Genomic DNA, 13274 nt, shown 5'->3' on the forward strand with positions numbered 1-13274 from the left:
AATTTAAAAGTCACTCCAATTTTGTTGAGAGAAAAAAACATTCTTCTCTGGGTGATAAATATAAATTGCAGGGATTTTAACAAACACTGTTTCCAATTCCTACCTTTATTATTCTGAAGAAATGGCTATTTGTGTCCATGTGCAAAGTGAATGCAAATAGGGGTGCCTTTTATCATTTTTGATCTTTTCTTGATTTCTTACTAATGAGGAAAGTGGCAGGATCTAAATCCCATTAAAAATGATTAACCCTTTAGGAGTATCTTTCTAAATCAGTGAACCAATCACACACAGGAAATGACATTTCTGGGGGTGTTCTGTACACTGTGTACTGAATGTGTATAAAATGCCTCCAGGTTACCATATTACATTGAATTTTACAGAAGATATAGCGGTTGCAAATTTGAAAAGGAATGGTAATTTTAATGTTTTTACAATATGGTTTGCATGGCCGTTGTACAGGTGTTTTTTTTGCAAGATTTTTCCCAAGAAAACAGGGTTAAATACACTGCACATTTCATTTCTGAGAAAGTACGGCCAGATGTTTGGTTTAAACTTTTTTTTTTTTTTCTTTTTTTTTTTTTTTAGGTGACAGACTATGCAATAGCACGGAGGATAGTTGATTTACATGCACGCAATGAGGAGTCTATAGAAAGAGTTTATTCAATTGAGGATATTCAGAGGTATTTGATGTTTGCTCGTCAATTTCAGCCTAAAGTAAGTATTTTACATTAAACATCGGTGTCTGAGGGTGTGTCATCTAGTTCATGGTATAGTTTCATATTGAACAGGACATGTCACAGCTTTTCCAAGCCACTTGAGTTCTAATTAGGCATGAGCTTAAGTTTTTGTTTGAAAATAAGTTCGGACAAAACATTGGCTGTTTTGGACATTTCCCCATTTGGCATGATCCAAATGTCATGTATAATATCGGTATTACTTCCTCTATTATGCATGCCTGCTTTGCTTTCAGTGGTAAGGACACTGGCGAATGCAGATACCAGTGAGTCCTTAACAACCAGTGATGTCTCTGGTCCCATTAACTTGCATGGCTGGGAACCTCCGTCCAAAGCAGATTATTTTAAATGAGCAACCTGTGTGACTATAATTGCTAGAGTGTTTTTTTGTTTTGGCATTTATCGATGTAGCACTACAAAAGAGATAACAGGCACATGGTGTGGCAGTCCATGTATGTTTGATGAGTTTCAAATGGGCAGGGGTAAAGGTGGTCCAGTAGGCACTAAGGGCAAGCTGCGTAGGAGCGAAGCATAACTCTGCAGAAGGGAAACAAAGAAAACACAGCGCCTCTGTGTACTGTGAAGGTATTTAATAGAAAGATAAGTAGTAACTCACATCTTAGAATTTAAAAACAGGCTCATGGGTAAGAGGGTGAGACGTCTGGAGCCAGATGTAGTTGTGTGACTGATCCAGAGAGGAAATCGATTGAGTCCGCCAGCAGGTGGTGCTGTGCATGTGCAACATGGATGGTAAGCCTGGTGGAATCTCCAAGGTATCTGCCAGCAGATGGTGCTGTGCATATGCAGCATAGATGGTGAAGCCTGGCAGAGTCTCCAAGATGTCCGGGATCAGCACATGTGGCGCCTGACGTCATCAAAATGCGACGCATTCTGACTATTCCACCACACTGCTATTCAGTCTCTAACTAAAAATAAACTAGCTCTTCCTAGATACATTGGCACTGAAGAAGTGGTTTGATTTTGCTACCACACATCTTCAACATTACAAAAAAAGTCAAACTGAATGTGACGAGCCACTATTGAATCACACGTTTCTTAGGTCTCAGACCATTCATTCTCTCTCTCTCTCTAATATATTATATATATATATATATATATATATATATATATATATTTATTATTCTTATTTTTTTTATTTTTTTATTTTTTTTTGTAATGACTCCCAGCTCTCTCATGGCAAATTTTGAAAGCATCACACTAAACACATTTCAAAGTACTAACGATCAAATTCAGATGATGATGATCAATCTCTGGAGGGGTGTATGTAATGGCGAATGTTAAATCTACCTTGCAGGTCAAGTGAAAAATGTAATATGAAATTAGGTATGGAGATGCAGCTTTACAGCAAAGAACACCCATGTTCTTAGAGACACTGTCACCAGCCTGTGCATATTAGTAGTAAGTTGTCATGTAAATCTATTCCTGTTTGAATAGCTCATGGTTTTCTAACATTGCACCTCTAGAGTACTGCACATAGTGCTGTTTTTCTTTATAGCTTCAACAATTCAGTAATGTTGAAAGCTCTGTGCACCATTCTTCCCATTGCTTTTTGTCATGGCATTACCTGTATAACTGGCAGTGACTGGGAAAGCCTTGTGTGATCTGCAAAGACTTTGGGGAACAACTATGTCTAGGTGGAACACAGTCTCCAACAAACAGGAGCAATAGCTTTGCCATTTGCAGTGCACCAGTAGCCCAAAATGAAAATAAGGGGTGCCACAGCTATTTTGTTAGTGGATGAAAATTGCCACTTGATGCTAATCTGCATGGGGCTTTGACAGGTTCACTTTAAAATTAAGTTGTGGTGTCCGGATCATTCATGTTAACTATGCTGTCCAGCTTATCCTGCTATAATTGCTTCCCTATTGCTATGTGAGAAGGAAACCATTAGTGAGGTGAGGAGAGTGGAAAGGGACAGATCAAATGCAGACTGAGATGGATGCCTTCTCCCAGCACCCTAGATATTAAGGTTAGAAGGGTATCTTTGGCCTTTGTTGGCCCTAGGCTTGCTTAAAAAACACAGGATAAGTATCAGAGCCACTATAAGCATTTACATTTTTTTTCAGCAATTTTCTCACAAATTATGCTAGAATAGATGCAAAAGGCCTGCAACCAGTTGTTAAAATTCATGGTTACAGGCCTACACCTGTACTCTTCAACCTTGTTTTTTTGTTTTGTTTTTTACCACTTATAAAAATGTTTAAATTCTTTAGCAGATGTGAGCAAATAGCAGATCAATAAAATTTGTCATTCTAGATTTTTTTTTTTTTTTTTTTTTAGGCTAGCTGACAAATTGAAAACCTAGTGGGCAATAATTTACAAGGCATTGACTCCTTTTTAGGCAAGTCTCAGGAATACTATGCAGTATGTGAGCATCCTGAGACCTCTCAATAGCACCAACATTAGACTCCTACAGAGAGGTAGCTGCATCAGTAATGCGGTGTGCAGACCATACAACAGCAGAAAAAGTGACATTTGAGTTGCATGCATTGCACTTGCTGAGCTCATTAACGAAGTCAGCCATATACAGATCGAAATTCAGAGGGTTCAGCAGGGACCAGTCTATTGATCATCTTGTGTACAACCAGCCTGTTGGGAAATAATCTCTCCAGTTCAATCATTTTTATTGGTACATATGATACATCAATACAAGTAGTCGCTAGAGATGAGCGAATTGAAGTAGGCGAAGTGGAATTCGTTTCGAATATTAGGAAAATTTCGATTCGCGTCGAATCCGAAAATAAGCAGACTTCGGATGCGCGAATCGAAATTTTTCCTAAAATGGCGGCGACATGTGCGGCGACGGAGCGGGGATGTCTGGGAAGGCGCGCAGACAAGGCGCGCTGACCTATAATGCATTCATTCATTCATGACATGTGATCGCATTAGCCAATCAGCAGCCAGCCAGCCAGCACAGTGTAATGGTCGAGCTATAAATGGCGGCCATTTTAGAATTCTCCATTTGCCTCCAGTCATTCAACAGAGTCAGACCTGGCTGTATTCAGGGAGAGAGTTGGGGACAGACAGAATTGTTACTGAGGGACACAGAATTGTTACTGAGGGCCACAGAATTGTTACTTAGGGCCACAGAATTGTTACTGAGGGCCACAGAATCGTTACTTAGGGCCACAGAATCGTTACTTAGGGCCACAGAATCGTTACTTAGGGCCACAGAATCATTACTTAGGGCCACAGAATCGTTACTTAGGGCCACAGAATCGTTACTTAGGGCCACAGAATCGTTACTTAGGGCCACAGAATCGTTACTTAGGGACAGACACAGAATTGTTACTGAGGGCCACAGAATTGTTACTGAGGGCCACAGATTTGTTACTGAGGGCCACAGATTTGTTACTGAGGGCCACAGATTTGTTACTGAGGGCCACAGATTTGTTACTGAGGGCCACAGATTTGTTACTGAGGGCCACAGATTTGTTACTTAGGGCCACAGAATCGTTACTTAGGGCCACAGAATCGTTACTTAGGGCCAGACACAGAATTGTTACTGAGGGCCACAGAATTGTTACTGAGGGCCACAGAATTGTTACTGAGGGCCACAGAATTGTTACTGAGGGCCACAGAATTGTTACTGAGGGCCACAGAATTGTTACTGAGGGCCACAGAATTGTTACTGAGGGCCACAGAATTGTTACTGAGGGCCACAGAATTGTTACTGAGGGCCACAGAATTGTTACTGAGGGCCACAGAATTGTTACTGAGGGCCACAGAAACGTTGCTTAGGGACAGACACAGAATCGTTACTGAGGGACACAGAATTGTTACTGAGGGATACAGAATTGTTACTGAGGGATACAGAATTGTTACTGAGGGCCACAGAATTGTTACTGAGGGCCACAGAATTGTTACTGAGGGCCACAGAATTGTTACTGAGGGCCACAGAATTGTTACTGAGGGCCACAGAATCGTTACTTAGGGCCACAGAATCGTTACTTAGGGCCACAGAATCGTTACTTAGGGCCACAGAATCGTTACTTAGGGCCACAGAATCGTTACTTAGGGCCACAGAATCGTTACTTAGGGCCACAGAATCGTTACTTAGGGCCACAGAATCGTTACTCAGGGACAGACACAGAATCGTTACTCAGGGACAGACACAGAATCGTTACTCAGGGACAGACACAGAATCGTTACTCAGGGACAGACACAGAATCGTTACTCAGGGACAGACACAGAATCGTTACTCAGGGACAGACACAGAATCGTTACTCAGGGACAGACACAGAATCGTTACTCAGGGACAGACACAGAATCGTTACTCAGGGACAGACACAGAATCGTTACTCAGGGACAGACACAGAATCGTTACTCAGGGACAGACACAGAATCGTTACTCAGGGACAGACACAGAATCGTTACTCAGGGACAGACACAGAATCGTTACTCAGGGACAGACACAGAATCGTTACTCAGGGACAGACACAGAATCGTTACTCAGGGACAGACACAGAATCGTTACTCAGGGACAGACACAGAATCGTTACTCAGGGACAGACACAGAATTGTTACTCAGGGACACAGAATCGTTTAATTAAAGAGTATGTCAGACAACGTGCAGAGGAGTGGCAGAGGAGGCAATGTTTTAGGAGCGAGCAGACGTGGCAGCAGAGGAAAGGGTCGAGGCAGCACTATTCGCAGCCAGAGGCCAGTGCTCCCGGTGTCATCCAGCGGTCGTGTCTCCACCGACAACCCTGCCGTCATCAATTGGTTGGCTCGGTCGTCTTCCTCTTCCCAGGTCACCTCTGACACCTATAGCCAACGGTCGGTGGGTACGTCAGACACAACCGTTAGTTGGCGTGGCCCGGGACCAAGCCCACTGAAATCACGTGTCCTCTACCTGCCCCTGTCCTTTGGTGTTCCCTCACCAAGCGAAGTATCGCATGCTGTGGGCTCAGCCCCACTGTACAGTGAGGAAGAGCAAACAGAGGGCGGTCAGGAACGGGGGGAGACATCCGCCTCTTCAGCAGCCAGGCGAAGAAGTAGTGGCGAGGAGAGTGGCTCGGTAGCCGGTCTAGAGACAGGTCTGTCTCCTGACCCACACGCAGCCGAGGGGGCTAGTAGTGAGGCGGAGACCCTAATTGATGATGAGGAGGCTGATCGCACTTGGCAGCCTCGTCGTCATCAGGCTATTCCTTCCGCATCATCAGGAGAAGAGGGTGGCAGCATATGCAGCGTCGCCATTTGGTGGCCTGGGAAAACCGTGATAAAGATACAGCGGTTCTGCCCACCCCAGCCCCCGCTCCATCACCCGCTCCGTTACTTGCTCCATCACCCGACGTCAATCGCCCTCTATCAGCCAGTCAAGGCTCCAACACCTCTGCTGAGGGGAGTTGTCGCTCGTTGCCATCTTCCGCTCGTTCAGATGCTCCTTCTCCTGCTACTCCTGTTCACGGATTCCGTCAGCAGTCTTTCTTGGAATCTGTTTCCAAGAGACAACAGTTTGCGAGCACGCACCCGACGGTGCAAAAGCTGAACGTCCTCCTGTCCAAGTTGCTGGTGCTGCAGTCCCTCCCTTTCCAAGTGGTGGACTCAGCACCTTTCCGAGAAATGATGGCTTGTGCCGCGCCGCGGTGGAGAGTGCCAAGCCGTCATTTCTTCGCCAAAAAGGCAGTGCCAGCCCTGCATTCACATGTAGAAGAGATGGTGGGCCAGTCTTTAAGCATGTCGGTCTCTGCCAAAGTGCACGGCAGCGCCGACGTGTGGAGCTGTAACTACGGTCAGGGACAGTACATGTCATTTACGGCCCACTGGGTGAACGTGGTGCCGTCACAGCCGCACCAGCAACTTGGACAGGTCACGCCGCTTTTGCCTCCACGTTTGCACGTCCTTGGTCCACAAAACATGTCCGCCTCTACCACCTCTTCTTCCTTCGTGTCCTCAGCCGCCACCCCCGTGCCAAGTCCCATTACCCGACCGGCATATCACATGTGCAGGGCGCAACGGTGTCACGCTGTGCTGCACCTGGTATGCCTTGGCGAACGTAGTCACACAGGGGAGGAACTTCTCAGTGTAATGAACAGAGAAATCGACAGATGGCTGTCTCCGCGCAAACTCAAAATCGGAACCATGTTGACCGACAACGGAAAGAACATGGTGTCTGCTCTGCGTCAAGGAAGGTTGTGCCATGCGCCATGCATGGCTCACGTGTTCAATCTGGTTGTCAAGCGGTTCCTAAAATCCACCATCCCACTGCAAGACATCCTTAAAATGTCACGTAAACTTTGCATGCATTTCAGCCATTCCTACACCGCAAAGCACACCCTCCTTGAGCTGCAGAGGCAGAACGGAATTCCACAGCATCGCCTGATCTGCGACGTTGCAACAAGGTGGAATTCAACCCTACACATGTTAGACCGCCTTTACGAACAGCGAAAGGCCATCACCGATTTCCTGATGTTACAAGCGGATAAAGGTACTCCCCTGTGTAACTTCGATGTCAGCCATTGGCAGCTCATGCGTGACACCTGCCGCTTGCTCAGGCCCTTTGAGGAGGCCACGCTATTCGTGAGTCGCCAGGACTATGGGATGAACGACGTCATTCCTCTGTTGCACGTCCTGGAACAAATGCTGTTAACAATGGCTGGTCAGGGTGCGGTAGACGTGGCGCACAGATCTCAACGCCACATGACCCCTGTGGGGGCAGGACAGGAAGAAGAGGAGGAGGTAGAGGAGGACAATTGTGCTCAGGAATTATTGAGTGAAATGGGTGGTTTTTCCACTCAGCGGACAGGAGTGGAGGAGCAGGAGCATGTGGTAGAGGAGGAGGAGACAGAGGACCCAGACGCACCGTGGCAGTATGCTGTGGAGATGGAGGCAGGGAGTCCCTCGCATTCCTTGGCACAAATGGCCCATAGCATGCTCGCTTGCTTGCGTACCGACAGCCGAATAATAACCATCAGACAGAGGGATGACTTTTGGCTGTCCACCTTGTTGGACCCTCGCTACCGTTCAAAAATGGTGGCCTTTTTCACACCTGCTGAGAGGGAGGCCAAAATAACGTACTATAAAAACCACCTATGTAGTCAGTTGGTCTCTGCCTTTGTGCGCCAACGTCCATCCTCAGACACTGTGGGCCCTGTGCGCTCGCGTTCCGCTGCCATGGCAGCAGGGGAGGGGTGGGGTGGTAGGAGCAGTGGTAGCTCCACCAGCAGCGGCTGCCTCAGTCTGCAGTCGATGATGAGTAGCTTTCTTCACCAGCGCAGTGAGGAAACTACTAACCAGCCGCAGCAGCAGCAGCATCAGGTGGACCTGGAGCAGGACCTCAAACAGGCTTGGGCCTACTTGGACAGCACCCTGCCAACCGAGGTAGACAATCCTTTTGACTACTGGGCAACGAAACTTGACCTTTGGCCCCAACTAGCTGAATTTGCCCTTGAAAGGCTGTCATGCCCGGCCAGTAGCGTGGCATCGGAGCGCGTGTTTAGTGCGGCAGGAGGTATTGTAACTCCGCGGAGGACACGACTGTCCACCCAAAGTGTGGAGAGACTCACGTTTGTGAAAATGAATCGGGCGTGGATTAGTCTGGATTTCAAACCACCAGTTCCTGACACAACTGATTAAATCCGCCATGAATCATGCCCCTGCCATGTGCCACTTTCAGGTCTACTCACACTGCTGGTGTGTTCCATTTTTTGTCATAGGGTGCTGGCAGATTACGGGCCTCCCATAGCTGCTGCCAGGCCCCTAATCTGCCATGGGCCCCTATACCGCCTCCTCATGCTGCTGCCAGGTCCAGAGTCTCTCATGGGTCCCTGTACGGCCTCCCATTGCTGCTGTCTCCATCGCCACACTCTGCCATGTGCCACTTTCAGGTCTCCTCACACTGCTGGTGTGTTCCATTTTTTGTCATAGGGTGCTGGCAGATTACGGGCCTCCCATAGCTGCTGCCAGGCCCCTAATCTGCCATGGGCCCCTATACCGCCTCCTCATGCTGCTGTCAGGTCCAGAGTCTGTCATGGGTCCCTGTACGGCCTCCCATTGCTGCTGTCTCCATCGCCACACTCTGGCATGTGCCACTTTCAGGTCTCCTCACACAATGCTGGTGTGTTCAATTTTTTGACATAGGGTGCTGGCAGATTACGGGCCTCCCATAGCTGCTGCCAGGCCCCTAATCTGCCATGGGCCCCTATACCGCCTCCTCATGCTGCTGCCAGGTCCAGAGTCTCTCATGGGTCCCTGTACGGCCTCCCATTGCTGCTGTCTCCATCGCCACACTCTGGCATGTGCCACTTTCAGGTCTCCTCACACACTGCTGGTGTGTTCAATTTTTTGACATAGGGTGCTGGCAGATTACGGGCCTCCCATAGCTGCTGCCAGGCCCCTAAACTGCCATGGGCCCCCGTACCGACTCCTCATGCTGCTGCCAGGCCCGTAATCGGTCATGGGCCCCTGTTGTCGCTTGTTGGCATATTCCGCTCGTTCAGATGCTCCTTCAACTGCTACTCCTCTTCACGGATTCCGTCAGCAGTCTTTCTTGGAATCCGTTTCCAAGAGACAACAGTTTGCGAGCACGCACCCGACGGTGCAGAAGCTGAACGTCGTCCTGTCCAAGTTGCTGCTGCCAGGCTCGTAATCTGTCATGCGCCCCTGTACCGCCTCCTCATGCTGCTGCCAGGTCCAGAGTGTGTCATGGGCCCCCGTACCGACTCCTCATGCTGCTGCCAGGCCCGTAATCTGTCATGGGCCCCTGTACCGCCTCCCCATGCTGCTGCCAGGTCCAGAGTGTGTCATGGGTCCCTGTACGGCCTCCCATTGCTGCTGCCAGGCCCGTAATCTGCCATGGGCCCCCGTACCGACTCCTCATGCTGCTGCCAGGCCCGTAATCTGTCATGGGCCCCTGTACTGCCTCCTCATGCTGCTGCCAGGTCCAGAGTGTGTCATGGGTCCCTGTACGGCCTCCCATTGCTGCTGTCTCCATCGCCACACTCTGCCATGTGCCACTTTCAGGTCTCCTCACACTGCTGGTGGTTTCCATTTTTGTCATAGGGTGCTGTATGGCCTCCCATTGCTGCTGCCTCCACCGCCACACTGTGGCTCCACACTCTGGTTTTGGCCCCGTGACTGCCCAAATGAGTGAAGTGTGCGGTGATTCTAAGATCGACGGCACTCATCTGCATGTCATACTGACTGTCAGTATTATTTCTCTTCCCCAGCAGACTCCAAGGGCATTTAAATTAAAGGTACAGTGTTCTGCACTAATATAAAGTCTCTCTGAAGCCTAGAAACACCCTTTTATAAGTTAAATTCGCAGCGAATATATTCGACTCGAATCGAAATTTTTCCACGAATTCGCCGAATCAGTCGAATCGAATTTTTGAATACTTCGCTCATCTCTAGTAGTCGCCCATGAAGGGGTATAAAACAAAGACCAGGTAACAAGATGGGTGTTGGCTACATCAACATTGTTTACAATGCAAAATATTTACAGTGCAATCTTACAACCTAAGCCATGGGCCTGCTTAAATTACCCAGGGTCAAATACCAGGGAGCTCAATAAACTGTAGGTGTGGAAAACCACAAAAGTCAGTGTTTAAAGAGCAAGACAGGAAAAGACAGAGAAGGGAGCAGAAGTAAAGGAGCAAGAGGAGAAAGGGTAAGGGGGATGGTGGAAGGTCCTGCAGGCCTGGATAGGAGTCAAGACTTAGGAAATACCCAAACCTAGTGAGGATACAATAGGAAAGGCATAGATCCACCAGGGATTCCATATTTTCAAACATTTGACATGGTAGTCCTATAAAATACTGGAAATATTTTCATGTAACATCAGGGTTGTCAGGTTGGTTTTCATCATTTTTGAAATGACACTGATGGTTTCTTCTATGCCTTGGTGATGATACGTTTTGTGGCTATGAACACATAGGTGGATAGTTTTTGTTGAGAGAATAACCCCTGGATCAGACAATGTAACAGGGCCAGTTTAGCTTCTTTGGGAATATGGAATGGGGTGTACTGGAGGCCAAAAACCCCTGACCAGAACCCCGTGAGGCATGGATATGACCACCAGATGTGAGCCACGTCACCCCGTTGCCCACAGCCTCTAAAGCAACTATCATACCTGGGGTTCGAACTCGCAATGTGGGCAGGGACCCAGTACCACCTCAAGAGGACTTTATATGCAGATTCCATTGTGGTCATGTTAAATGAGCATCGAGAGATGGAAGATCAGGCTTTATTCCAGTCTTCCGATTCAGTGGAAGATTCCAGATCTCTCTCCCAGCTAGACTTGTAGGAAATAGATGGAGAGTCAACAGCATTCAGGGAGGAATAGATAAGGGTAATAGTGCCTGAAGCTCCCGGAGAGTGCCGACAGATGTGCACGAAGGCCATGGTCTGATAAGGAAACCTAGAGTTGTGGCTCAGAGTAGACACCCAGTAACTGAGTTGGGTATAGTGAAAAAACTGACGCTGCGCACCATAAGCCTTTTGAATAGAGGGCCAAGAGGGAAAGGTATGTGAGGTGAGGAAGTGCCGAACCTGGGTGAAGTTGTGAGTCGACCACCAACTAAACGTTTCCGGATGTTCATGACCTGGAGGAAAGAGGATTGTTGAGCAGCGGTATAAGGAGTATAAAAGGTAACATGAGGTTGCCAGAATAGCAGACCGAATCTCAGACTTTCAGGCTATTGAGCATTAAAGGGCTAAGTGAAGGGGGCAAAGCCTATTAGGGAACCACAGCAGAGCCATCACAGAGATGGCTGCACAGTTGGGGAGTTCCAGAAGTACCCACAAGGGGACATCCGTGGTAGCATGAAGCAGGGTGAGTTGAGTAATTTGTGCCGGTTTATAGTATTTCGCCACATTTGGGACCCCCAGGCCTCCTCTGAGCCTATGGGTGTACAGCGTGAAGTGAGAGATTCTGGGGCATTTATAAGCCCAGATAAGAGTGAATCCTTTTTTTGCAGTATGCATAAGAAAAAGGAAAGTATCTGAATGGGCAAAGTCTGGAAGTAATAAAAAATTTTTGGGAGGGTGGTCATTTTTATAGCATGTATGCGGCCAATCCACGATAAGGAGGGAAATTGCCATGACTGCATAAGAGAGGTAACAGTCCAAAGAAGCGAGTAATCAAGAAAAGGGTGGAATAGGAGGAGGTAAATTTTACTCCCACGTAGTCTAAAGAGGAGCCCACCCAGCGATGGGGAAAGCGCAGTTGGAGATGAGAAACGGAGGAGGGAGGCAGGGAGTTAAGTGCCGTCGTTTTATGAAGATTAATCCTGCCAGATAATACTGAGAAGTGGGAAAGAAGGCACTGTAGATTGGGCAGAGTGATTAAGGGATTAGTCAGGGTAAGAAGCGCATCATTAGTGAACAGATTTGCTTTGTAGTGGGTTCCCGCATAGGGGACGCCTGAGATATTGGGGTCTGTTCGGAGCACAATGGCTAAGGGAAAGGGTCGAATAGGAGGCCAGCATAATTTGCACAAGCTGAGGGAGAAGAGCAGAGTGCTGAAATCCAGGACAAGATGGAATCACCAAAGCCCCAGCTTTGTAGGACAAAGCAACAGAGAAAATGAAGCCTGGAATCTTGCAATGATTAAGAATATATCAAATGGATCACCTTTCTGATGTCTACTGCATGTCGACCTGGAATGAAGCCCACTTGGTCCCTGTGGATCAAAGAGCGCAGGTACTAGTTGATGCGGGTACTGAGAATTTTCCTTAGGAGCTTCACATCCTCATTCAACAGGGATATAGATCTAAAGTTCAGTGGGTCAGAAGCATCCACCGTGTATTTGGGCAGCATGATGATATGAGCTCTGAGAGAATCCGGGGAAGGTACAGAACCCTGTTTTAAGTCCATTGAAGTAGGCTGGCAGGTGGGGTGCCAAAATGGAAGAGAACTTGCAAAAGTATAGGCCGGAGAAGCAGTCTGGACTGGGGGCCTTTTGATGTGCAAATAGTCTTGATGGCTTGTACCACCTCCAGTTCCGAAGTGTCCATGTTGAGCATCTCCCTGGCAGTCTAACCAAGAGAAGGGAGACAAAGTTCTTGAAAAAATTGATCAGCAAGAGCCGTGGGGAAAGGGGCTTGTTTCTCATATAAGGAAGACTGAAATCTGACAAATGAAGCCGTGACCTTGGCAGGGTCCGATGTCAGAGCCCCTTTTGGGGTGCCTAAACAGAGTGGCTCCTGGGAGTGGTGCATCCCATTACATTTTTTTTTTTACAACATCGTGCCCGGTTTGTTTGCACAGGTATAGAACTTGTGCTTTGCCCATCTAAGGGCTTCCTCCGCCTGGTCTGTGGCCATAAATCCATTTCCATGGCCAGGGAGTTTCGCTTCTTTTGGTTGACCACTGAAGGGTGGGATTTCCACAGGCCATCCGCAGAAGTGAGCGGCGACATCAGTTTCCAGAGCCTGTGTTCTTTATCACGCTTCTTTGCTGAGGTTATTTGAATGAAATGTCCCGAAAGGTTGCTTTTTGGGCTTCCTATAGGGTGCTGGCTGAGGCGACAGAACGGATTTTTTCAGTGAAGTAAGATTGAAGGTGTTTCTGGATCTC

At 47.8% G+C, this 13274-nt stretch overlaps 1 protein-coding gene across 4 annotated transcripts in view; it reads left to right on the forward strand.

Annotated features, from left to right (window-relative positions):
* The window catches only part of LOC149469272 (maternal DNA replication licensing factor mcm6), a 128105-nt gene that overhangs the window by 81060 nt on the left and 33771 nt on the right, over positions 1-13274 (forward strand). For all 4 annotated transcript variants that reach the window (XM_089669484.1, XM_089669483.1, XM_089669482.1 and 1 more), the window contains exon 12: positions 586-714. In XM_089669484.1, the coding sequence (XP_089525610.1) occupies positions 586-714 (129 nt within the window). The remainder of the gene's footprint in view (positions 1-585; positions 715-13274) is intronic.

This window comes from Staurois parvus, unplaced genomic scaffold (assembly GCF_062004578.1).
Source record: "Staurois parvus isolate SC_StPar_1 unplaced genomic scaffold, SC_StPar_1.0 ptg000077l, whole genome shotgun sequence".
In the NCBI taxonomy this organism is placed as follows: domain Eukaryota; kingdom Metazoa; phylum Chordata; class Amphibia; order Anura; family Ranidae; genus Staurois; species Staurois parvus.